The 27,143-nt window shown below is 38.4% G+C and overlaps 1 protein-coding gene across 9 annotated transcripts in view; it reads right to left on the bottom strand.

Moving 5' to 3' along the window:
- Positions 1-625: 625 nt before the first annotated feature.
- The window catches only part of ppfia1 (PTPRF interacting protein alpha 1), a 38,449-nt gene continuing 11,931 nt past the window's right edge, over positions 626-27,143 (bottom strand). For 2 of the 9 annotated variants that reach the window (XM_077519276.1, XM_077519275.1), the window contains 25 exons: positions 24,352-24,453; positions 22,230-22,463; positions 21,166-21,312; positions 20,552-20,686; positions 17,879-17,962; positions 17,629-17,760; positions 16,796-16,858; positions 16,650-16,729; positions 16,366-16,516; positions 15,071-15,294; positions 14,742-14,973; positions 12,058-12,087; positions 11,473-11,597; positions 11,219-11,385; positions 10,086-10,179; positions 8,693-8,774; positions 8,400-8,600; positions 8,139-8,201; positions 7,718-7,744; positions 5,763-5,938; positions 5,542-5,639; positions 5,261-5,436; positions 2,741-2,809; positions 2,477-2,645; positions 626-2,036 (listed from right to left, as the gene is read on the bottom strand). In XM_077519276.1, the coding sequence (XP_077375402.1) occupies positions 1,975-2,036; positions 2,477-2,645; positions 2,741-2,809; positions 5,261-5,436; positions 5,542-5,639; positions 5,763-5,938; positions 7,718-7,744; positions 8,139-8,201; positions 8,400-8,600; positions 8,693-8,774; positions 10,086-10,179; positions 11,219-11,385; positions 11,473-11,597; positions 12,058-12,087; positions 14,742-14,973; positions 15,071-15,294; positions 16,366-16,516; positions 16,650-16,729; positions 16,796-16,858; positions 17,629-17,760; positions 17,879-17,962; positions 20,552-20,686; positions 21,166-21,312; positions 22,230-22,463; positions 24,352-24,453 (3,123 nt within the window). In that variant the 3' untranslated portion in view covers positions 626-1,974. Of the gene's footprint in view, positions 2,059-2,233; positions 2,308-2,476; positions 2,646-2,740; positions 2,810-5,260; positions 5,437-5,541; positions 5,640-5,762; positions 5,939-7,717; positions 7,745-8,138; positions 8,202-8,399; positions 8,601-8,692; positions 8,775-10,085; positions 10,180-11,218; positions 11,386-11,472; positions 11,598-12,057; positions 12,088-14,741; positions 14,974-15,070; positions 15,295-16,365; positions 16,517-16,649; positions 16,730-16,795; positions 16,859-17,628; positions 17,761-17,878; positions 17,963-20,551; positions 20,687-21,165; positions 21,313-22,229; positions 22,464-24,351; positions 24,454-27,143 lie in introns of all 9 variants that reach the window. The other 7 variants (XM_077519278.1, XM_077519277.1, XM_077519280.1 and 4 more) reach the window with 7 other exon arrangements.

Here is a 27,143-nt window from a genome sequence, read left to right on the forward strand (position 1 = left end):
AACACTATAACTTCAGCATTGTGAGAAGTTATCAGTAGTAGGGGGAGTTTTACGCATTTGCACTATTGAGAAAGCCACAAACGGCCGTTGGACTACTTGTTCGCCGCAGAATCCTCTAATACCTTCAACATATAGCTGCAAAATATTTTACTGGAACAAGATTTGTCTGCAATAAAACAGCTCAATTATTTTATATTACTTTAAAATAAGGCTTTGCTTTTATGTGAACATTTGTTTGTTCAATGGAGGGTCCAGCTCTTATTGCGAGGCCTCGAAACCAAAGTTTCACAGGCTGCCCAGCATCATGATCAGTCAAGTCTGACCTGACACTACTTCAGATTAGGTCCTCTGAGTCACAATCGAGATAGTGTGTCCTGAGTTGTCATGCATCACCCAAGTTAACAAAACCGGGAAAAGACCCCAGGATTTTAAAGAGGTGCACACTACTTTGTTTTAAATGACAAACTGGAATTAATTGCACACTAGTATGAAAAGTTCTGTTTTGACTGCAGTGAGCTAAATAGAAGTGTTATTCAAAAACTACGTCAATCCATGTTAAAGCCAATACCAAGACCAAAGCATACAAATTTTGAATAAAGTTTTGGTCTTTATCTGAAAAGGATAATATGCTTCAGTATTTTATTGAAAGTAAGCAATAAATAATACTGTGATAAAAATAGTTTATAAGTACTCAGACTGTACATTGTTACATGATTAGACAATTGAAAAGGGGAAGAACAGGACTAATAACAGCAACATATTTCCACAGAGCATGAATGAGAGAAAATACAAAAATGAAAACATAAACTTGTCGTTTAGAGTTAGACTACGCTAAGTGTTAAAAAAAAAAGAAAAAAAAAGCTGGTTTCTTCTAAATTGCAATGGAGCTCACTGTGAAACCAGTGTTGTGAGAGCAGACGAGACTTACACGAGGGGAAACTATAGCTTAAACTATAATGGTGAAGAGACAACACAAATGAGTAATAAATAAGAACAGAGCAGAAGAAGACAGTCTATAGTTAAACAATAAGGCTTAATATAAAGTCTTTGTAAAAAGTTTTTAGAAATGTTGGAGCCTGTCTACTTGCAGCGGGGATTAACAGAGGCTTCAGTGAAATTGGTCCACCCAAGCAAACGTCTTTTCAGTTCTTCGCTACATTAAACGTCCTCCTGTGCAGATAGGTTTCTCCAAAGGGGAGCTGTGGCTGAGGGGACAGTTTCAAAGTTGGCAGGGACGGGAAAGGAAGAGTTCTTGCATGCATGCACGTGAATGAGAGAAAACCTGGAATTCTCTTTTCACTTACATTTTAAAGTGGCCCTAGTGTTTTCATTTTTCCTGCTTCTAATATGGCTTTAGTTTCTTCAATTCCAAAACTTTACATTTTGTGTGTGCGTGTGCGATATCTCTTGTCAACATCATCTGGCTTGCCAGCAGTTATTTTCATGGTGACGGTCACAGTGTTGAGCAGTTTGCAAAATGGTCTCCAGCAGTTTGATATTCACACACACCCATTGACCTACATAACAGCTGCATTTACAAAAAAATAAAATAAAAAAATAAAAAGCAACAAAGAATTTAAAAGGGGAACGATATAGAATTAAATTACATTACAAGTCTTAACCATTGATTATATTTCAAATCAACAAAGGGGGGAAAAAAAACATACATCTGGTCAAATAAAGATTATAAAAAAAGATTAGATAAAACGTCTGTTGGTAGAAATATACAAACTCCAGACAGTTGAAAACATTCAGTTACATACATCTGAGAGTTGATGAGCACAGTGAGGAAATGTAAAAAGTTGACTGAAAGGGATTGAGGCAAAAAGATTAACATTATATTCTAAAATCATATAAATGTCCCACTGGTTTACATAAATATAAGAAATGCGAATACATCTACACAGTTTCCTCTGGGGATACTGAGATTGGTGTTCTGTGTGATATCATATTTGTAGTGTCCTTAAAAATCTGTTAGTTCATCATCCTGGTCTTGAAAGCAGGGAATTCCCCTTCGTCTTCTGACCAGCGGTTACCTATAGAAATAATGAGGATAAACTGAGATGGGGAAGCAGAACAGAGGACAGGGATGGATGGGAGAGGAAGGAAAAGAAGAAAAAGGAAAAGGCGTGAAACGTGCGTCACTGGAGCAGAAAGTTCAACAAAGCTGTGCGCGTGAAGAGGATTGCTTCTTGAGACGCATCAATTGTGTGCCTGCACGATGTGATCTTACCGTTGTGTGAGGTTTATGTTAGCAAGAGTAGGTCCTGACAGTAGCAGTGTCCAGCCTCTGTATAGACTGGCTTCCTGTATGTGCATGTTGGCAAAAATCACATGCAAAAGGCATGCCGTTAGTCACAGCATCTCATACTGCACAGCAGACAGGCCATTCAAGAAGTAAGACGTTGCAGAATCTTATTTATTACGCCACAAGGCATTTGAAGCGCAAACACATGCGTAGAAAATGTTCACTTACCGTCCATTGGGCTCCTCTTTGGCTGTGTGGAGGCAGATGATGTGTTGCTGCTGGTCACCCTGAAATTGGCGGGCAGAGTGTCGGAAACTCCCAAAGGCACCCCCCTCATGTCTTTGGGTCTGAACTTCTTTCTCCATGAGGGAGCTCGACGGAAGTTCTTGTCGTCATCCTGGAACAAGGAAGATTCAAGAGAGAGAGAGAAAAAAAAAAAAAGTTGGCTTCGCTCATCATCACTTGGGCCGGCAGAAAGGCTCTGTCCATCACCTCTTCCATCCTCCTGTCTGTACCAATGGCCAGCAAACTGTTGTATTCCCGCTCAAGAGTTGCTCTGGCCTAGAAGAAGGGGAAAAGGCAAATGGTAAATACCAGCCATTTAGCTCATCATCATATTGCATAAATCAAATCAGAATCCCAAAGCAACTGTTTCACTCAGCACATTTTAATAGCTACATTACACACACAGTAACACCAATTACTGCAATTATATAGTCTTTGAAGATTGGTAAGGTAGTGTTGTCATGAGCTCTAGTAGGGCTGTGCAATTAATCAAAATTCAATTACACTCCACAATTACAAAATCAGTATATTTGTAAAAAACAAAAAAAACAAAACAAAACCCTAATTTGTGAGTGGTTTAAATTTACCGTATTTCATTTGCACTTTTTAATTTAATATCCAAAAGGAACTTGCATAATTATTGTTTCAGAGAATTTTATTTATCTTAATATATTTTATTTGTTTTTTACGTTTAAACATATTGTTATGTACTAAAAAAAAAAAAAAAAATCATCCTACTGCACAGTGCAAATGCTACACTCCAACTTCGTTTTTTGCTAATATAAATAAGTATATATTATAAATTCCGTTTGATCCAAAAGAAACATAATTAGTGTTTTTTTTTTTTTTTAATTGGTCTTAATATTTTTAAATGCTTAAACCTTTTCTTGTTTTGTATATAAAAAAAATAAATAAATAAAAAATCATTTGTATAATTGTGATTTCAATTTTTGCCAAAATAGCCATGATTATTATTTTTTTCCATAATCAGGCAGCCAGCCCCGAGCTCTAGCCCAAATTGTTCAGTTCATTGACACAAACTCAAATGATTTTCTTATCGGATCTGTACGATTCACACAGGTCACTGTTTCAAAATGGTAAATTTCGCTAAAATGTGAGTGATTTTTTTTGCCCGACTAGCTGACGAAGATATTGATGCTATAACTGTAGCAAGCTTTATAAATGTAAAATGTAGATTAAGTTAGTTATCCTTTTTTTTTAAAAGCACCATTAAAAAATTCTTTTAATGAAATTATGTTTTTCAATTTTAATTTTAGTAATTTCTTTAGTTTTTATGCTCTATAATTACCTTGAAGAGGATTACATTATGCGTTTCCTGTAAACCAGTTGTTCTTTTATACTCACATTTTATATTGCAATTTTAATTATAGATTTGAGTAATCTCTCTCTTCTACTGATTTGGTATGTGCAGACAGCCTCTGCAAATGTGTTGACATGAACAGACATAAATACCGCCGAGCTTGTTCCCATCGCGAGTGGTCGGTTAGTTTTGCAACATATCTGGAACTATGCAAAGCAAAGCAATGCAATGCAAAGCAAAGCAAAGCAAAGCAAAGCAAAGCAAAAACAGAGTTTGGAAGTATCCTTTTTTTTTTTTTTTTTTTTGTCCCCCATTAGAGTTAATGGAATCTACTGGCAGTCAGCACCCATAATAATGCATTGCCGCCACCTGCAGAACTAGAGATGAACAGCATCAGTGTATTTTTATTTATTTTTTGCATCAAGTGAATCAAATACAAGGTGGGACTCATCTCAGCATTGAAATTTCAGCGCGCAGACCGGCCTACTTTAGTTCACATTTTAATTAATGAAGATAAAACTAATTTACCCTTATTAGTGTAATACTCTTAATATACCTCATCAATCCCTTCAATGATTGTCATACTGTATTTGAACACAAATCAATATTACAATTGAATGTGCTTACAAGTTCAGTGAACAAGTATAACAACTTCAATCCATCCATTTTAAAATGGGCAAAATGACAAAAAAAAGGACCAATAGGCAAAGTCCACATAACAGGGGCACAAGACAAAATTTTAAGACTTAACAAGGGAGATTCAAATGCTAAAGTTTAAGGCATTTCTGTTCATGCTCTAATTTTGATATTCACATCACTTCCAGTGCGACTAGCGAGCTGACACTTTACAATCACTACCCATCACCAATCAGGGTAATAATCAGAGGAGGCTTTCCCATCAGGCTTAGTTGCCATTACAATGCTATGCGTCAATGTGTTATTTTGTACTGACGCGGTAATGCAACACGACGTAATATTGTTAGTCTTGTTTCTAGTTGTGTATTAAATTATTGCAACTTGGTGACACCTTTAGAAAGGTGCAGTCAGCACTATATACAGATACAGTATAGCAGTCAAAGAAGAATTTGTCACCATTTGTGTCAGACAAAGTATTCTATTCTATTCTACTCTACTCGCTTGCATGTTTGTTATTTGTATGACAAGTTTGGATTCATGTGACGTGTCATGGAGTAGTGTATACACTGTATAATAGTCATTATGAGCACAATTGATATATCAGTAGTCATCAAAAGTTGGCAGACAAACAGTAGTTTGCATAATTTTACAGTTGGCCCAGTTGGAAATCACCCATAATCTCCAGATTACTCACTCCATTCACAAGGCTATTATGTCTTTTGCTGGATTCAAGGCCTGTGTACTAGTACAATGTTAGTGTGCTACTGTACCTGAGTGTTCTGTGTGGGAATTTGCAGCAGTAGTGCCAGGGTATTGTGATCAAAGGTTTCATCCAGGGAGAGCAATGCGCCATGGACACCACTTTCATACAGGTTGGCACTGTACTCTTTCAGCCCGATAGCCTGAACCCAATTTATCAGACGCTCGTTACTCCACACTAGCACATCTGAAAACAGGGATAGGAAACTTACTTTGGAAGTTCTTTTGTGGCATAATTGTGTCTCATAGGTAAATATCAAATGTATACATATTTAATGCTGCATTTTGTTACCATTAAACTCCAGCTGAGACTCTTCCCTTCTCCTCTCCAGCTCTTTCCGGTCATAGTTGAGCCTCCTTAAACACATTACTCCGCACTGAAAACTGTTCCTATTGTGATCACAAATTGGCCGCTGTTAATCAGTTATTCGTAGCCAGCAGTTTGCTTTTTCACAGTCATGCTGGATTAAGGCTAGACAATGAGCACACAGTTGCTCTCTTTGTGTGTATTACCTGTGGAAACTGTCAACCATCTTCAGCTGTCCGCGGAGGTCTTTCTTGGTAAGGTGATCAAGCATGCGGGCGTCCACCAGGGACTCCATGAAGTATGAACGATACTGTGGTAGACCCAAGCTGGGTAGCCACTCATTACCGATCCATTCGTGATTCATGTCTCCATACGCCAATGTCTATAGTAATCAAAAATACAATAAATACAATAATATTCATAAACACAAACAAACATCAGCAAATTAATAAAAACTGCCAATACACACAAAAATGAAAGAAAATGGTCATTTTTCAGGATATGGTAGCTTCACTAACTTGTGAAAAAATAATGAATTATCAATGAAAATGTAGCATACACAAAAAAAATATATATATGAATGTGACCTATAATACAATGATTACACAAGGATTAATACATTTATAGATGCCTGTCTCTCAATGTAAAAGTTCTTCACCAAGTAGGCCTGGAACAACCCCCAACCCCCTTATTTTTTAAGGCTAATAAAAAAAAGAGGTATGGGTATTGTCATTTACCCTCTTTTTCTATATGGTAACATTTGCAGTTTAGCACAATTAGCACAATTGTTATTCCTCATTGTACAGTGGACCATAACCCAAATAGTTGACACCAATTACAACTGCATTGAATAAATAAATAAATAAATAAATAAATAAATAAATAAATAAATAAATAAAAACTTGATAAAGTGGGGATATAACGAGTGCCGCTATTAGGTGTTAGCAGACAGCCACTTCTGTGTATTGTTATGCACAATAAATACATCAATGACTGTAACATTAGTAATTTTTAAGAGGGTGTAATATAGTAAAATCACTTTTCATTGTATGTACATGTGCATCTGAAAAATATTTGCAACGCTTCCCTTTTTCACATTATTAACCCTTTCGTTAGAATTCATTATTTTTGCCACATTAAAAATTGCAACACACTCCTGGCAACATGAGGTTTAGAAAATTGTTGCAATTAAATAAATAAATAAATAAATAAATAAAATATCCATGAACTATTCACAGCTTGTTCTCAATACTTTGTTGATGCATCTTGGCAGCAATGATAGCAAGTCTTTTTGAATAAACTTGGCACACCCATCGACTGTTTTGCCCATTCCTCCCAAACGCCATTAGTTTGGCTGGATTGCAATTTGCATTTATGCACTGCACAGCCATTCAATCAGATTCAAATGCAGCCCACTCATGTGACATCTTTGTTTGGGATTAGGGTCATTGCCCTGCTGAAAGATGACCCCTTCTTACGATTTGAATGTTAAGGGTATTATGGTACCAGGATTTTATTCAGTAGGTCCCCTGTGCGTTTCTGCATTTACCTTTCCTGCAAACCTGACTACAGGCCCACTGCAGAAAAACATCCCGAAATCAAGATCCTTCAACCACTACGCTTCAATGCAGGGATTGTATCAGTCAAGTGATAAGCAAAAAAAAGGTATCTGAAATGCACCCATACTGCTGAATTTAACAAGTTTGGAGGGTCTGCAATTCCAGATTTATTAGTCATACTAGTCATGTTTCTTCGTCTCCTCCAATCTCCTTCTCATTACACAGCAATTGAACAAAACTAGGATTAGCAGTAGCCACAGTTTTGCTCACTTCGATCGATGGCCATCAAAGGCAGAAGTAGTCACATGTAACATGGTTGGAGCAAACTTATCCTCAACCTCGGCTAACATTTTGAATGAACTTCATGTAGTAATATGAATTATATTGGGCTTGACATCACTGTGAGCTAATATAGTTATTTGGAATGGAGGCACACATTTTGGGAGTTGAAAAGACCATCTCAGAGCTCTTTCATTCCAAAGAACACAGTTTAGTGTCTTAAGAGTTTCACAGTTTTGGTATTTACTGTATTTATACTACTGTATATCGTTCCAGACTTCGTTGTTGAACATAAGAGAATTGAAATGGTGACATGTTCAAACCTGGGCCCAGCTGCTTTCGTCATCCTCCTGGGGTTAACATGGTTAGTGAGCATGGTGACAAGAAAAGAAAGGCTGGGTTAGTGAGACTGCAGTGCTGGGGTTAGAACAGCTGGAAGTCCAATTTTAATGTAAAAAGCAAACTAAAAGGAAATGACAAGATTCACTGTGAGGAGCGACATCACACCATACTGTTCTTGAATTAAAAAAAAAAAAAAAAAAAAAGGACTGATGGATAAGACGGTGTTCCAAGTAGCTCGCAATCTTTTAGTTGTTTTTTTTGTCTGCATAGAGTGGCTAATTCACAATAAAGCCAGAACATTATCATTGATATATGGCCAATTTTGACAAACTTGGAACAGGCCCAATAGTCACCAAAGCTGTGAGAAACAAACCAGTGTTCAACCAATCTGGAAAGACTAACCGTGGGAGGTGTAGCTGCCAAACTTTCCATTTCTTCATGAGTGACCCAAACGTTTCCTGTGGTCTGATCATTTGACACCCCAATCACAAGTGAGTGAAGTGTGCATATAAGGGACAGTGGTGCAGGACAGAAGGGAAAAGAGCAGGAAGCAACGGTTGTTACAACAAAAATAAATGCTTAGAATGTTAACCGTGAGAGTACATGCTCAGTGGATTAAGAAATGTTAGACAGCGTACGTGTTACTTAGTTTGAGACAAATACCGTTCTGGAGGTGGGAGGAGCAGAAGGACTGGTGAGCGACATGATTTCCTGGATGGCAAGACGAAGTTTTAAACGATGTAATGGGTTGCTGATGCCAATCTCCCTCTGGATTTCAGTGTCGGAAAGTGCTGACATAATGGCTCCGCTCTTTACGTTTGCACGGCAAGCTGCTACATACCAAGCAGGCATGCCCACCCACAGCTGGACAAAGGACATGAGACAGGAAACAGATTTGTCACATAAAAAACATTAACAATATAGTGAAGTTATAATTTTTCTGATCAATGTTGTACCTCAAGCCAAACGACAACGGTTGGTCCATCCCATTGTGCAAAAGGCAGGCCCTGCCTGCGCGCTTCATCTAACAGTTCATGCCTGACACAGAAAATGTTATTTCAAACAATATGCAATTTGAGCACACGAGCCCATCCCACCCAAACATGTTCAGTATAGTACAAAAAGAGCAGGCAAAAACAAAGAGAGACAAGCAGTGCGCACTTGTGCAGTGAAAAGAAAACATGACATTCTCATCTGGAAAAGTATGGATAAACACCTACGCCTGTGAAGAACACACGTGTGTCAAAACCTTTTAAGCCGTTTCAAAGTCCTGAATGTGCAGGTTCAAACAGACGTGAAAGCTAATGATAGTCAACGACTGTTTACTTTGGGCATTTTCTCGCAGCACCAGACAGCGCTATTATAGTTCAAATAACCGTTTCAAGAAGCCAATCCTCTGAAATAGAAAAGTGGCACAACATGCATATAAAGAAAAGGATTGAGGGCAGGAATACCTTCACTAATTAGTATAAAAATATTTTACATTCAATTCATGCACAGCCTTTATTAAGGAGCAATGTCATTAAAGGACAATCATTGTCAAGTCTAGAGAAAGCTGCAAGGCATATTTGAGCGCTTAGAGGCAATTCACTCAACTGGTGTGGAAACACCTTGTAACTAATGTTAACTACGCAGTTGACCACCAGATGGCGCAGTTCATTAAGCATGCATACAAAAGGTGAACTGAACAAAAACTAATAGTTTGTTCCAATAATGGATTCATAAGAAAGAAATTCTCAGCAATTGACTGATTATGCATTCTACTGCATGTTGTTTATAAAGAAAAGTATTTTGTAACCATTTTCCATTTGGGCAGAACTTCATGCTTTTAGAGCAAAACACTGTAGTCAAAATCAGCATACACATTCACGTTAGGTAAAGAGCAGTATGGAAAAGAGATCAGCCACTCAGGGCAGCAGCAATGAGGTCCCAAGTGTGGGAAGAAAAAGCAAAAGCAATTATGAATAGACTTACCCTGTCTTTGGACTACACAGAAAATGAGAAGAGGGTGATAAAAAAAAGAGGGAGAATGGCAAAACAAAAAAAATAACATGAATTGATGCTTAGCTAAAGTCATAACTGCTTGGAGTTCAAACTAAACAAAATAAATAAAAGAAAGACAACATGGGGGTGGGAGGTGACTGCAATGGAAAAGCGTATGTGGAATGGAAAGAATATTATAATAATAAAGTGATGATGGGAGTGAGCAGAAGCCACGTGGACAAGCATTGTGTATATGAACCAGCATAGAAATGTAACATGAGCGCAAGCCCAAATGTTTTACAATGAACACTATTATATGTGGGCAATGAGTGTAATACAGGCTTTCTAAAACAGAGTGACACCTACTTCTTCTGCAGTTTTCTGTTCTTTTCTGCAGGGCCTCCCAGGGTGCTCATTCCAAGGCCATCCTTAGGTGAGCTCTCTGCTTCAGGAGTACCAGCTAAGAACAAAAACACAATGTTCAATGCTGCTCCGACATCTTCAACATTGCTTAGATGATCTATCCTCAAGTGCAGTTCGTTTAATGTGCTGTACCATAATTTAAAAAATAAAATCGGCTGGTGACCTGCAATGTTATTTTAGTCAACTAAAACTAATGAAAAAATTAAAACTAAAATTCAAAAAACAATTTCTTTAACAAAATAGAATAAAAATGAAAATGTTTTAAAAAAACAAAAACTGAAGCTACATTGTATGTTTACAAAACTAACTAACTATAATTATGGCAGAAATGTCCTGTGTTTTACTTTTTGGTAATAAATGTAATGCTTAAGCCTTTGGGGATGATATTAAATGTGATTTTAAGTAGATTTGTTTTGATATTAACCGGAAGAAGGACGTTTGAAAATGTGTCACACAGAAGTGACGTCATCTGGCAGCAGCCAAAAGAAAAGCACCTTCAGATGACATCGCTCACATGATGTTTTTTAAATATTGCGCGCAAGTAATACAATTTAAAAAAAACGAAAACTAACACTGAAACTAACTAAAACTAAGCATTTATTAAATAACAAACTAATAAAAACTAACAGGACCACCCTGAAAACAAAGACTAACTAACCCCCCCCCCCAAAAAAAAGTTGTGAAAATATTTATTAAGGTTGAAAAGTTCCCTAGTGCTACTTTATCGGTCAATCACCTTTGTCCTGAACGTAGGTGTCATTAGGTGACCTCAGTGTGTTGTGACAACCTGAACATATATGCGTCCAGCCAGTGAAGCTTTTTGGTAAAGTCTCCGCAGTTCCGAAAAATGTCACTGTGATTCTCATTTTTGCAATTCAATGTGTTTTAATGAGGCTCAAAATCCAAACTTTGGCCAGCAAACTGCGATGTGAAACATCTCATTTTGATCCTTGACAGCATAATCCCCATTATGGCCATTATTTTAATCAAAGAAGAAGAAAGGAAAAAAAAAAAAAAAGGCTGCGATATAAACAAAAGCAGAACTTTTAACACTGTTACCCACGCTAGTATCTCACCTTGACTGGGAGAGTCCTTTCCAGGAATGCGGCCCTTTTCCTTCTTCCCGAAAAGGCGTCCAATAGAAGACTTAATGCTCTTCTTTTTGGCTGCTTTGTTGAGAGAGTCCTGGCTGCTGTTACTGCTGCTGGGGTTGCTACCCTGCCCATCTTGTATGCCAATCAGACTATAAGTGAAATCAAAAAGGTTTACAATCATTTCATGTCAAACTGCAGGTATAAAATATAGTTTAAGTGACAAGGAGAAGGCTGACCCTCGAATGTCTCTTATGTCCTCGTGGCTGGCAGCATGACCAGCTTCCCTGTTTAGGTGCATAGAGCGTGGAGTGGTGGGGGGTGATGTCTCACACTGAATAGTGGTTTTGTCATCCTGAGCAGACTGTACAAAGCAGAAGAAATGAATGAGATCCAGCACTCAAATTTCCCTGTTAAAGCTACAAGAGAAATCGAAGTATTTGCATTAAGGCTGTTGTTTAAACAGAATGTCATACAAACTAAAAATGTACAATTCAATAACTATGACATTTACATTTTCCTGAAATGTACTGTATACTGCAGCTGAGAGTCCTCGTAGACCCAGGCATTCATATACATTTTTACACTATTTGCTCTATATTTCCTGTCCATTCAGACATGAAAGACTGAATAAAGATAAATACACTACTGGATGACCTTTATACGGCATATATAAAAATAAATAAATAAATAAAAAGAAAAGGGGGGAAGACATGATGAACTGTACATCGCTGCAGAAAAATGGGAGAAACTAAAGCTAAACACGGTTGGGACAAGAGACAAGCGAAGGTACTGCACTCAGTGAAGCAGGCCTCTAAGTTTACCTTCCTGCGGTGCTTGCGCAGGTCACTAGGCTGAAGCATGGCGGAAAAAAACAAGACAGGAGAAAAGTAGTTAGTGAGAAGCAAGACTGAACACCAGTGGAATCAAGGCATGCACAAACACACCAAGAGGAACACATGTCTAGTTACTCTTTTTGTTGATAAGCAAACACGCAAAGTTGACAGTCAATGACTGATCATATGAATAAGTCACATGTTCTTAGAGCAGTAGGGCACACAACAGAAGTGAGGGTAGAATAGTAACACAACAAACAACCAAGCTGGAGGTTGCAGAAAGTGATACCAATTGGATAGGTGCAGCCAAGCTAAAATAAAACCTTTGAGCAAGCAAGCACGTATTGGCGGCTCAAACCCATACTAAATTAAACAACAACAACGTTGGCTATACATGATATTGCACATGGTCAAAGACTGATCACAGATGTATATTGCTCAGTTAAGTCTTTTTTTTTTTTTTTTTTTCCATTGTCTGCCTTGAAACGGGGGAGCACCTCCTCCCCCTTGCATTCCACAGAGGCCTGGCATTAGCAGAGCAAATAAACCATCAGCCTGCCACATTTCTATGGAAGTTTGTTTTTCCCCAAGAGCAAAATACCGAATCATTCATTTCCTTTTCTCAACGGACATAGTGAGGTCAGGACACGGATGAGATTAGTGAGCTATAAAAGGGTAACAGGAAGCGGAAATTGAGGAGTGAGCAGAAATGTAAATGTGATCAACCAAAATGTTGCTTTTCTATGATGTCTCTTGGTTACATAAAAGATTATTCGAAACAGCATCCATGGTGAGTTTACAGCACATAAATTACAAGCAATCAGTATTACAGTACTTGCAATTACTCCTTAGGTATTTCAAAAACCACTGAAATACAAACAGCACACATTGAGTCTTTTTTTCCTCAATAATTTTATTCAATCTAAGGGAAAACATTTTTCATGCCAGATTGTTGTTCTTTATAAACAGCACTGACACAACAAGGTGTGCATGAAATCGAGAAGGGAAATTTTCTGGCATATGAATTTTAGAGTGGTCACAAAAAATGTAATGAGGGGACATGGATGATCACTTCACACCCAACACTAACTTCTCCTGTCCTGTTGTGCTGAAAGCAATTGTTACTGTCCAGTTGTGCCTTTTTGCAACAAACAAAAAGCATGCACTAACATCACACATCAAATGATCTGATTGCAGGATGTTGTGTTGCTGTCAAAACGCACAGTTGTCACATTCTGCAATCTGCACTGCTGAATGCAAAAGGCAAAAGCAGATAATGGCTACGTCTTCAGTTATGACTCTTATTCATCGATTTTGCAGGACATTTGAACAAAATAATGGAGCCAATGACTTGCATTAAAAATAACTAAAAAATGTGAGAGAAGAAAAAGTAGCATCTAAATAGATCATTAATTCCTGAAAAACCTGACTGTCACTACCAAACTGAAAAACAAAAAGGTCAGCCAAAAAAAAAAAAGAAATTTAGTTGTAGACTACAGCCAGACTGCACCCGTCATAGAAAGGAAGGAGGGAAAATTAATATAAAGAGATTGCCGGGTACCTGAAGATATGGTACATAGCTACAGACTTGAGGATGCGGAATGAAGCCAGTTGCTCCAAAAGGTAGGTAAGTTACTGTCTGCTGGGAGAGGGAGCTCTGGATGATGTAAGGATCAATGCAATAATTTTTTATTTTTTTTTTTTGGGGGGGTGTCGTCACATGTAGACATGGTTATACATATTTGCATACAACATGCTAGTGCACTCAATGGGTGTAATGAAGGGACACCTTGGATAAATACAACACAAAGCGTGTATACACACACGTAAATTAGGAGGGACATTTACAACAAATGTTGACTCATTGCTAATCACGAGGCCACTATATGAGGACTATTTGCAGATTCCTAATACTGTAAACTGGAAAAAGCATGTTAGTTCAGCACACCATCTCTCAATTCAAGTCACTCAACCATTTGCATCATTGATGAAAACACATCAAAACCATTTCAGGAGTTCAAGCACCCATGGCTGAAACAACACTTGCTTTGTTGATGACCTGCTGAAACTTTCAGAGATACACTGTAAATAAGGATCAATCCTAGTTACAGTATATGCCACTTGCCCTACATGGACTAAAAAGTGCAATATTTTAAATATTGTCTGTGCGTGTCAATATGAATATGACTATTATATTTATAAACTCCAAATTGATGAATATGATCAATAGGGATGGGACGAGAAATTCAACAAGATGAAACTGAGTCCACGAGAACGAGATGAGATTTTTGTAAAATTTCTAATATAAAAAATGCTTGATATAAATTTTCCAATTTTCAAAACGTTTTACGCCGCGAACAACTTCAAAATAAGAGCAAGATAAAATAAGATCACCGCATGTAACTGTCATGGACAAGTGCTGCCGCGACTGTCTTCTTGACAGTGTATGCTAAATAAGTGGATATCCGAGGCATAAAAAAAAATGTCATGAAAAAAAAATAAAATAAAATAGATCTCATGCTTTGCAGGGATGAGAAATTTCGTGGTGCAGTCCAGTCCAGTCCCTAATACAGGGCTCAAAATTTATTATTAGTGTCATTATCATTTTGGATAAATCACGCAGCTGTTAAGAGTTTCATGTTGAAAGAAACAAAACTTAGGAGAAGACTTACCAGGGTCATGACACCCATCCGGTCTAATTCTCTGTGGGGGCTATGAGGAATACGTCTTGGTGTTGAGTGGCCAGAGCCTGGAGGAGAGCTGCCAATAGGAGAGCCTGCACACAGTGAAGGCGGTAAGGAGCTCATTGAGCGGAAACGTCCTCCAAGGTTGTCGCCACTGCCCACCCTGCACTCAATCTCCTCAGCTCGGATGGCTGTGTTTTCCTTCTCTTCTTGAATCATTCTAAAGGAACAAAGAGCGCAACAAAATGTTTGTGAATTACACTGCAAAGAAAAAGTAATACATTTGTGGGTGGTGGTTTCTGCCTGGGCTGTAGTACCTAATTTCATTGTTGATAGCGTCAAGTTGCTCCTGCAGCATTAAGGCCAGTGTCTGTGCATCTGCCTGACCACCAGGCGACAGAAGATCAACAGAGCTGAAGATAGTCTCTCTGTCCTCTTCCAGGTCTGAGGCATCCATATCACTCTCAAAAGCCTGGGCCACATTAGCAAGCACATTGGCCTGTTGGACACGCTCCCACTCCTGCTCATTAAGGGTCTGCACCTGAATAGAAAAAACAGATATTGTAAAACAATGGCAGAGGAGACTCAAAAGTCACCTGGAGAGTAGAGATTTAATTTGTCAGTGGATGTCTATTTTTTTAAATTATTTTTGGTCTTTCATGGTGACTTACATGACGCTGATATCCAAAGGTGGAAGCAAACAGAAAGAAAAAAGCAGATTTTTAAAACCAAGTTGACATTTGACAACTGATCGAACCACACGATAGGAGTGATGGAGTGAATATATGAGTGGAATACAACCCAAAATAATTCAAATACAAGTTTGTTTGTTTTTTAATCTAATTTCAGCTATAAATACCCTGTAGTCATTTATGTGATTTGTTTGTAAATACATTAAATATATATTTAAGTGCTGAAAACATGCAAAGACTGAGAACAATTTTGTGCTGAATTGTTGAGATACAGCTGTAAACAAGCCAGCAAGCCACAGAGGTTACCTAGCAGGTTAGCTCTCTTGCTGGGCAAGGCCCTCCAATTCACCACTGCCTTGCTTCGTACATAGTGTTAACTGTTTATTGCGCTTGCTGGTGGCTAGCTCATGTGCTAGCAGTAGCAGGCTTCTGGACGCTGCAGACGACCCACTGCCTTGCTTGATGTCTCGGTGTGTGGGTCCACATAAGAGATGCACTTCAGGGCAAGCTAACCATATATTTAACATAGTAGCGCACGTTACGGCTGACACTACAGAGATACAGTATGTGACAACAGAGTCAGACATTTGCGTATGTACTGGGAGATGTGTGTGAGTGGCATGTTTAGCGTCTATATGCAGCAGACATGTATACATGTCTAATTTTTTTCACCATTTTGAAGCCTTGTTTCATATACATGTCAATTATTTTATTTATTCAAATTTAGCAGGCTAATTAACACTCTTTGGTGTGTCAAATTTATGAAAACATTTTTTTAATCATGTACAAGGTTTTTAAATAGAGCCAAGTTAACAAGGGATGAGTGTATCATTAACCAAGTGATCAATTACATTTCAATTATTCAGTATCATGTTAGTGTATGCACTTGTGCACTAAATGAATCATACACGGCAGCTCACCTTGGATGGCTCATCTCGAAGTGCTGCTACTCTTCCTTTTTGGGGCCGCCTCAATACAAGAGCACTGCCATAGTGATCTGAGTTGCTGTCCATCATAGAGGAAGCAGACACTGGATACCTGAAATCTGGGGTGCTTCCCAGCTGTGATCGCCTAGGAAAACACCCCCAAACAAAGCAATCAGTAAGAATATTAAATTATTAATGTATTTATGGACATTTAATGTTTACTTTTACGTAGAAACGTCACATATCACAAATGACAGATGGAGGTAACACCCACTTACCCATGAAGTAACGAGTTGCTCCTGCTTCTACCCTGCTCATTTTCGGCCCTCAACGTTTCGATCTGAATCAAGAGTTGTTCCTATAGAGCAGGACATTTATTAAATTTTAAAATAAAAACATTTTAGCTTTAATGACACACTTTCACCTTTTCATGGTGAGACTCCTCAATCAGCTTTTTGGTGTGCTCCAGTTCCCTTATGAGGGCATTCTGAATAGACAGAAACAATAAGAGACAGAGTGACTGATGTGAACCATGACGTCACTACCAAAAAGTAATAAGGGCTGTGCAATTGAGGGGCAGTGGTGATAGGAACCGTAATAATTTTGACCGTAGCGAATCCCTAGAATACATCCATTAAAATGATCAATTCAAAAGATTTGTTCACTGAATCAAACATTGCTTCATCATTCATTAATACCTAGTACCCATATGCATAATACATGACATTTGTCTTCAGTGAACAAATCACGGGTTACGTTCACTTAGACATCAATAGTTCCTCCCCTGCCTGCGCGCACCCTGGTGAGGTTCATGAGTGACAACGTGGTAGTTCCACTCCTGGCCAGCATGCTTTCAAATGAGCTTAAATGAACTGTCAGTCAGTACATTCAATCTAAACATTTGTTCATTTAACTGAATTATTTGCAAAGGCAAAGCTGCAAAGAATGCAACATTTAAACATGAAATTTGACAAGAATCATTCCATTGCATAGCTTCAGGGCAGCCATAGCCTAGTGGTTACAATCACTGACTGCCACTGTGGGGACACCAGTTCAAGAACATCCACTCCCAACATTCCCCGGACACATTACTGTGGTGTCCTTAAGACACCGATATTCTGATCTGCTCCCCAGGCACTTAAGTAGCCCTCTGTTTCAATGTGTGTTTGATGTGTCCACTAATGTACTTGATCAAAAATTGTGTGTGTATGACTAAATGACTATTCAGTGTTCACAACACAAATGGATGAAAACTACCTTGTCCTCCAGAGCAGACATCCTCTCTTTAAGGTGAAGCTGGAGTCTCTCATTGGACTCAGACAGGAGCTTGTCCACTGTCTCAGAAAGACGCTTGTTGTGATCCTCATTCATCTTCTCTCTCTGCCTTGCCTGAAAGAGAAATAAAAAAAGTCCAAATGTTGATCAATTCAACCGGGGCTCAGTCCTAGTGTATTTTAGAGACTGGCCCAATTTAATAACTTGGACTTCCAGTTAACCTCTTTCTTACCCTGAGCAGTTCCTGGTTCTTTTCCTCCAACTGGGCCTCATGCTGCCTCAATCTCTCTTCCACATTACCATGGCGTTCCTCTGCCTAAGCAAGACACATGAGAAAAAATGCATTTATTCTTCTTAGTACTTTACTTTTGGTTAGTGGCTTTCCAAATTCAATTCTCTCCAAAAGAACATCTATCTAGAACTAGGCTTTGGTTATCCTTCAGAAGGTTGTCGGACAAAGCTCAAGTCCTTCAAAAGGATTAAGCCATCTACTGTACTTCAATAGATGAAGATCTTTGCATGCAGGATGTTTCTACACAAACAACAGCTACCAGCAGTGACGATGCACAAGTTCGAAACAAGGCAAAGTTCACTAAAACACCAAAAGCAGATCTTTCAATTCATCACGGATTAAGACAACAGACATCTGTGTATAAAAAAAAATATGCATTGGCGCTATCAAACACATCTGTAGCGACAATTGTTTTCAAACATGGTTTTATGTGACATGCTGTTTGGCATTCCAGTGGGAAGGGTCTTCTCAGGCCTATACGCAAATCAAGTGACACTTCTTGTTTGTGTTAGCCGGGGTTGCGTGTTTCAGGAGAAGAGTGGTGATACCAGCCAGTGTATTCAAGTACATAAAACAGCACTACAGACAAGGATAAATTAGGGCTAGAACTTGGGATAAATCATAACATTTTTCAATCTAGTCTGGTACCTCACCTAACCAAGCACTTCTTTGCAAAATAATACAATGCCTTTTTATTGTTCTTTTAAATTTTAGGATATATGATAATACTGTTGTACAGTTGTGAAAAAAGTATTCGCCCTCTTCTCAAATTCAATTATATTTTTGGCCAAATTGTCCTTCCAGAATTTATTTAATTCAGCAGCGCTGGAGGGTTTTCGAGCATGAATGGCGTTTTTATGATCAGCATTTCAATCAGATTTAACTTAAGTCCGGGTGTCGACTTTAACATCTTCAAAAATGCCATTTTGGTGTTTTTTTGTTTGTTTGTTTTTTAAGCCATTCAGAAGGTGATTTGCTGGTGTCTTTTGGATCGTTGACCTGCTACAGAACCCAAGTGGGGTTCAGCTTAAGGTCACAAACTGATGGCCGGACATTTTCCCTCATGATTTTCTGGTAAAGGTTGCATCAATCACATTAAGTCATCCAGGGTCTAAAGTATCAAAGTAGACCCTCACCATCATACTAAGACCATGTCTGACAGCTGGTATGTTTTTGTTTTTTTCACACACCTTCCAAAAAGCTCAACTTGTTTCGTCAGTCCATGGTGTTAGTAGTTTGCTGGAGAATTTCTTTGGATCCATGGAATTTTGTTGCAACTTATTGAGATCTTTTAGAAGACTTCATTTTTTTTTAGGCATGTTTTTGATTGAACAGGTCTGTAGCTAATTATGCTTGGGTGTGGTCCATACAAGTTAAATCGGCTTTCCAAAGAATGAGATTGCTGCAGTCAATTCATGACTTAACAAGGGGGACAAATTACTTTTTCAAAACAGGACCGTTGAATATTGTTTTCTCCTTAATAAATAAATCACCATTTAAAAACTACAAATAACATTTACTTGGATTATCTTTGTCTGATATTAGCGTTTTCTTGATTATCTTAAATATTAAAATGCAAAAAAGTAAGAACTTAAAAAAGGCAAATACTTTCACAACACTGTATTCCTACTGATTAGGTATGCATGACTATATATATTGGCCTGGTTAAATTCAGTAACAGAACAAAATTTTGTTTGATGGATCCAGAAAAAGAGTTGAAAGGTTTGACCCTTTTGGAAAAATTCATCTACCTTTTGAGTCTTAGAGCCCTTAAAGCCGCACGGAACACACTAAGGGTATAAGAAGGAAGTGATGAAAGCAAAGGCATGAAGACCACATAAAAGTCAAATGTTGTCACATAAAAGTAGCAGCGGGAGTAAAATGCATGTGACCTAGCTTTAAGCACAACTTGACGCAGGGGCTGCAGTTAGGCCAGAGGTGGCAGTCGCAAGTAAAAAAGTGACAAACTCCACAAAGCACCTTTAAACAACCATATGACAAAAGTAGAGAACTGAAATGAAAAGAATCTTTCTTTTAGGGATACCTACATGGAATACATAGAAAATATGATAATTATAAAATAATGTAGTACTATTTGTGGGGAAAAAAGTGCTGCGTACCAAACTAATTACCTTTTTGCTGGATCCCCTCAATCATGTTACGCGGGCACTAGACTAGTATTTCAGCACATTACAGATAAATTGTATGACATAAAAGACATAATAGATATGCTTCAAAACCTGAGCACCTTAGTTAATAACACTGTATCAAAGGGAAATATTGTGATCCAAAACTAATGGTTCAACGGTGCAAGCTGCCTGTGTAGTTCCACAGATGTTTTCCAGAAAACAGGTTGCAACTATAAATGGACATAAAATGGTCATCAACCATCTTCAAACCAGTCTCCAATATTTAGACCACAAAACAATGGTTGCCCCCCCACATTCCACAGAAATTTCCTACGGTAACTCATCTTTGTAGGCCAAATAGAGAGCCTTTGAAAATTGCAAAAGCCAAGTTCAGCACAAGAACAGCTCTGCAAACAATTAAGTACTTGTATATTTGCAGTAAATCAGAAGTGACAAATTCTAAGTAACGGGCAGATGCCAATACCTTAGTGAGGGCAGCTACTCTTTGTGCTAGTTCAGCCTCCACCTCTGGCAGAGTCTCGGCTTTCCGGATAGTCTGCTGCAGCTTCTGCTCAGCTAGTTCCAGTTTCTCTTGGAGCTGCCGGTTTCGGTCTTCAGTCTATGTAAGAAAGAAAAAAGTCACAGCAATAGTGTTTAAGTGTCAATGATAAATCCAGAAGAGTAGCTTCATATTCTAACTATGAAATAAAAATTAATAACACCAAACCACTGCAATAAATGAGAGTATTATATAAAGGGTCAGAATTAGGTTTTCTATACAGTGTCTATTGCCCTATGCATTGAGAGTACAACGGTAAATCCATTAGCAGATTTGAAAAACAACACAGAATTGCAGACAATCTGTGGGCATACAACGTGAATCAAAAACTCCCAATTGCCTCATACTTGATCCTTCCAGTGTTTTTAATGTGCACAGTCCACCACCCAACATAACACCATCAAATTCTGAAAATGTGCCAGCTATGCTATCACCAAAGTCATGGATTTGAAAGTAATATATCAGTACAGCACGCATCTGTAAAGAGTTATGTAAAGTTAAAATGCCGCAGCATACATCAAGATAATTGGCTAACTTACTTGTCTAAAGAGGGACTCCTTGTTAGCTACTTCATTCTCCAGCTTGTCATTCAGGTCGTGGACGGATGTAGCCTCCCGCTGAGCTGCCAGGTAGCGCTTCTCCAGAGTGGTGATCCTTTCTTCCATATCCTCCTTCTGAGCCATAGACTATACATACAAGCACAAATACATGCATCACTGCCAGGATTTTTAACCACCTGATCTCTTTGTCATTTGCAGTTGACTTAATGATAAAACTGTGAAATGATTGAAATTGCACTGGCAACACAGACAAAACTGCACATGGAAAAAAAATTGAATTAAAAACATACATCTAAAATTATATAAGTTAGTGCTGTGACTAATAGATGTAACGGTAGTGGCAATATTGTGATATCGTGATATTAAAACTGCCACAACACATCGTCGTCATCATGTCACGATATTAAAAGCGGCACATCTTTATAAAAAAAAAAAAAAGGCGGGTAAATTGTCATTTGTGCAGTTCAAGCACCCTCTGGTGGCCATTTATTTAGTGCAGTTTAATTTTCACAAGGCATGTTTTGTCCCTTCTATGTTTAAAATCCACACAATTGGTCAGATGAAGGCGCACGTAATATGCTTGTGAACATAGTCAACATGTGAAGGTACATGTGGGGTACATGCCACGGACTTCCAACTTTCCACACATCAGCGCCGTTTCCAGCCACCGCCGGCCGTGTTCCAACACTCGCACCCCCACCCCTACGCCCCACAACCGCGTGCTCCCGTCGATGGGCGGGAGCGTGCAGGGCTTCTCAGCTCTCTGAAGTGTTTCGAACAACTGAGACACACTACAAATTCCCAGCCCTAATAGTTCGGAAAAAAACAACTATATAGCCTACTGCACTGTATATTCTCTACCTGGGAATATGTTTGATAAATATATCACCAACCAAAAACAGATTTCTATAAACTCAGTTGGCAAAAGTTATGCCTTCATGTACCGGTATCTCCTCCTTGAAGGTTAAACATTTCGCTGGCATTGGGCCAAAACCTATGTCACAGTATGTTCCGTATGTACAGCTTCCCTACATTATGCTTACTTCTCTGAGGTCTCTTTGTAATCGTGTATTCATGTCTTCAGACTTGATGAGGTCTTTTCTGGCGGTGTCCAGATCTTCCTCCAGCTCACTGTTTCGGGATGCCATTGCAGCCATGCGCTCCTTCATCTGGCCCAGATCAGCGGTCTGTCGGTCGACCACTTCCTGGAGTTCCCCAACCTTGCCGAAACCAGGACCCGACTCATCCTCCTGACTGAGTGATCCATCAGATGACCGCTGTGGATGAATAAAAACAATATTACAAAAGTCTTTTTTAAAATTAGAAATGCAACTTTGGAAAAATAAAAAAAAATATTTTATTAACCACTACTAAATGTAAATGTGACCTGCTCCAGCAAAAGGGTCCTCGTGATTTAAAAATAAATAAATAAATAAAACACATATTGTGCATACATCAAAAATTGACAAAGTTACAGCAATTTTAATTGATTGGTTGAAATCTCTTCGTTTTATCCCATACATCTTTCAAATGTACATAGCAACCAGTACGTTCGGAAAAAGATATTGAACCTAAACCTTCAAGAACAATTGAAAGACCCTTGGAAAGTCAATTCCAACAGCAGGGAAGGTGCATCCTCCGAGATTTCAACCCATTAAAAGTTAAGGAAGTTTGACCTCTCAACAGATGAAATCAGCCTTTGAAGATCAATTACATTGAGCTATAATAATCTTCTGAGTCATTAACAGCCAAAGTTTGGTTCTTTTATTGCTGTTCCTTGTGCCATTTTCTTTTTTAAATGAGATCATTACCGAAGTGGGAAATTTGATTGAACAATTTTGTGTTAAAAGATTTATTAATTATTATTAGATTGGTGTAGCCTGTGACAAGATCATTTATGGATAATTTATCATCAATGTTAAGTCTGAAATACATTTGCTCACATAAAGAAAATGAAAATGTTTTAATTGTTCAACACAGTTTATTTACAATGTAAAACATAAGGAACACAACAAGTCACTCAAAATATGTGCTGGGTTAGGAGACTCACTTTGGAAGGACCATTGGGATGATCTTTGTGTCTTTAAGTTTCATATTTCACAGTGCATATTTAATTTTAATTTCATCCCACTTAAAAGAGCATAAAGTGAAAATCTGTGGTGGTATTCTGCAACTCTGGCAGAAAGTCTTTTTGTGGCATCTCGATGTGGCGTGTCATCTTTCTTAGACAAATATATTATTAGCCTACATTATTACATAGAAGACATTTCACAACTTTAACACTCATCCCGACTCGCTGTGACTCTGCTCTGGTGGGAGCTTGGTTGCCTGCATGAGTGTTTCACAATTGTTAGCGTGCATGAACTTTAAATGAAAATTAGGGTAATAGTAGAAACACACTCGTTAAGAAAGAGAACCCGGAATTTAATACTATCCCTGTTTGGATTACAAACCTTGGCCGCAGTGTCGGGACCAATGATGACATGATTCACTTCTGCTATAAAAGGTATGCCGTTGTGATGTGCTTTTTCAATATCATGCTGCAGGGTCACATTATGGTGCATTTCAAATTTTATTGATTGCTATGACCATTTCTACAAATCATTGGTGAAGTGACATCATTAGAAGCGAGGAACTTTGGCTTATTTTAAGGCAGGTTTCTGAGACACGTTTCTAGTTCAAGTTGGCTAAAGATGTACTTAACTATCTAATTTTAATTAATTATTTTCATACACTTCTATTACAACTTTAACTTTTGTGCTGCTGGGAAAGGAGAATAGAAATCTCAAAATCGACATTTTTGTCACTAATTCAAAACTACTGTCGACATGCGGACCCTTCAGTCGGAACAAAGCAGCGCTGCATTTATGTTACCGGTACATAGTTTTGACTTGTATATTTCTGTTGTATTCCTACTGCAGGATTAACGTACAGGTATTATCTAAACACCTGTAACTTAAATTAAATCTGTGCAACTTCAAATAATACAGTACATGAGAAAGTAATTTTACACAATACAGGTTATGTAAAGTAGTTTTGTCACATTGCTGTAATAATTTGAGAAAGCAATGATTTATTTAAATTAACCAAACAGATGGCTGACACTTATCACACTGGCTTTCTCTCGTGCTTGTCTTTCAACCATATGCTAAAAGGTAACCTCACCTTCCCATTAGTGCTTGGTGTATTTTCAGAGTTGTGGTTGACCTCACTGGTTCCATCTGCCAATCCCCTCTTCTGGCAGCTCTTCTCCCTGAGGTAAGCCAACTACAGAGACAGTTTGTTAACACCGAGTTAAGTGATTCATTCAGTCATTTCACACAAACGAACAAAGACCTTATTTCTATCTATTTATCATACACAATGTTACTTTTTTCCAGCAACCCCCCCGCAAAAAAAAATAAAAAAAAATAAAATAAAATAAAAAATCTATATGCCCAGGTCTTTAAGGGCATGCGTGGGTGTGTGCATGTCTCAGGAACAAAAGATGACTGTAGCATTAAGTGCATCATGGAGAATAGATAAAATCTAGGGCAGTTCAACATCCTCTAGGGCTTTTGTCAATCTTAATCCCATTCAACAGGGAGAACTCAAGACTTGTCTGTTCTTTGAAAGGATGTGCACACACACAGGAGTGGCATCAGTCCCTATTTCTAAGATTGAGAATAGATAAACAATAAATACTAAGGAATTAAATGAGAAGAGTCCAGCAACGGTAGCTATAAAATAATGTTAAGTACAGTAAAAGAAATGTTTCATATCAAAACAATGCGTGTCAACTGACAACTGCACATTAATTAGGGGCTTTATGTAGCTAGGCAGGGTCAGACATTAGCCTTGAGCCATGTGGTGGTCCAGTGATCTGCCCCTATATACTCAATATGATAAGTACGATTGGAATGACCATTTCATAATTGGCGTCTTTATACAGGACAGTGGACACAATTCTTGGTACCCATCTATTAATAAAAGAAATTTTTAAAAAGAAGGAAATGATAAAGTAATACATAAAAATCTTGCGAAAATTAGCCAATGACAAGCAGACATAACTTTTGAATTCAACAGAATTACAAAACTCATGAAACAGGCGTGGACAAAAATGGTGGCACCCTTGACTTAATAGGCTTTGTATTATTGCAGTGAAATGATTTTTCTAACTTTCAATTAGACTTTTTGCACCGCTCAGGTGATTTGTCCCACTCTTTTTGAGTAAACTGTACAAGTTGTCTCAGGTTTGATGGGTGCCGTCTCCAGATGGCATGGCATCTGTGGAAGGAGTCTTCTGCTCCGTCCACAGATGTTCAATAGGATTTAGATCAAGGCTCAAGGCCACGTCAGAATACAGTCAAATGGTTTATTCTTAGACATGCTTGGGTGTTTTTAGCTGCGTTTTGGGTCATTATCCTGTAGCAAGACCCCTGAAACTAAGACCAAGCTTTCTGACAGTGGGCATCACATTTCTTTCTCGTACACCTTGATAATCTTGAGATTTCATTGTACAATGCACAGAGTCAAGAAGTCCTGTACCAGATGTGGGCAAAGCAGCCCCAGAATATAACAGCGCCTGACTACATGTTTCAAAGTGTGAACTTTTCTTCGGGGCGATTATAAAAAAAAAATTAATAGTCACAATTGTTTTAATTGATGCTGAAATCTTGATTACTGTGCTTAAAGGGATAGTTCGGATTTTTTTTTTTACATGAAACTCTATTTCATCCTTACTTCCAGTGTGTGCGATCATCACTGACTTACCCCTGACAGCGTTCTGTGACACGAATTCTGGTCCAGTTTTGCTCGAGAGGAAAATAGTGCGGCAAGCTGGCTGGCGTCAAGTAAATAAAGCGTTTTTCTTCTGAAAACAATTTGTGTTCAAAAGAGTGATACATTTGTATCACAAAACTCACTTCGGAAAAAAAGTCAGACGCCATTACCACCGGGCACTATTTTTCTGGTCGCTCGTATCACTGCGCGGCGCACCGCATGCAGCCGATAGACACGCACTAATCTACAAGTTGTTTGTCTTTTCGAAGGCGGAAGGCGCAACTACCAGTTGTCTGCAGCGCGTCTATCAGCCGTCTATAGGGCGACGCGCAGTGATACGAACGAACAGAAAAATAGTGCCCGGCGGTAATGGAGTCAGAGTTTTTTTCAGGAAGGAGTTTTGTGATGCAAATGTATCGCTCTTTTGAACACAAATTGTTTTCAGAAGAAAAACGCTTTATTTAGGTGGCGCCAGCCGACTTGAACTCGTGTCACAGAACGCTGTCAGATAGCACACCACTGGAGGGGAGGATGAAAAAGAGATTCATGTCAAAAAATCCGAACTATCCCTTTAAATGTAGTAAAAGAAAAAGGTACTAAAATAACGACATTCAAATGTATTGAAAATGTTGAATGAAAATCATACGTCAATAAATATTTGGCAATACACCATCATGAACAAGTCATGTGCATTAGTGAGCTGGGGTGTTAGAGGAGTGAAGCGAAGCTACATTAAAATCTTGCTATCAGCTTCCAGACTGCTAACTCTACATTTAATGTTAAACCCTGCTACAGTTCTTACTTAACGGCTAAAATAATCTTGGAATTTTAAGAGGACCTGTTGTACAATGTGACGCGAGAAATGTTTGTTAAAGTACCGATTGTCACACCCACCTAAATGGGGCAAAATTCGCTTTCCGCATTTGACACATCCTTTGAGGGAGCAGTGAGCAGCAGCTTGAGCTGTGCTTGGGAATCACTTTGTGTTCTTACTCTCCAATTCCAACCCATAACGCTGAATGTCAAGCAGGGCAGCAATTAGGGCTGGGTATTGCCACCAACCTTACAATACGATACACATTACGATACAGGGGTCACGATACGATACGATACATATCACATATACATACAGGACTGTCTCAAAAAATTAGAATATTGTGATTAAGTCCATTATTTTCTGTAATGCAATTAAAATA

Source organism: Festucalex cinctus, chromosome 4 (assembly GCF_051991245.1).
Source record: "Festucalex cinctus isolate MCC-2025b chromosome 4, RoL_Fcin_1.0, whole genome shotgun sequence".
Taxonomy (NCBI): domain Eukaryota; kingdom Metazoa; phylum Chordata; class Actinopteri; order Syngnathiformes; family Syngnathidae; genus Festucalex; species Festucalex cinctus.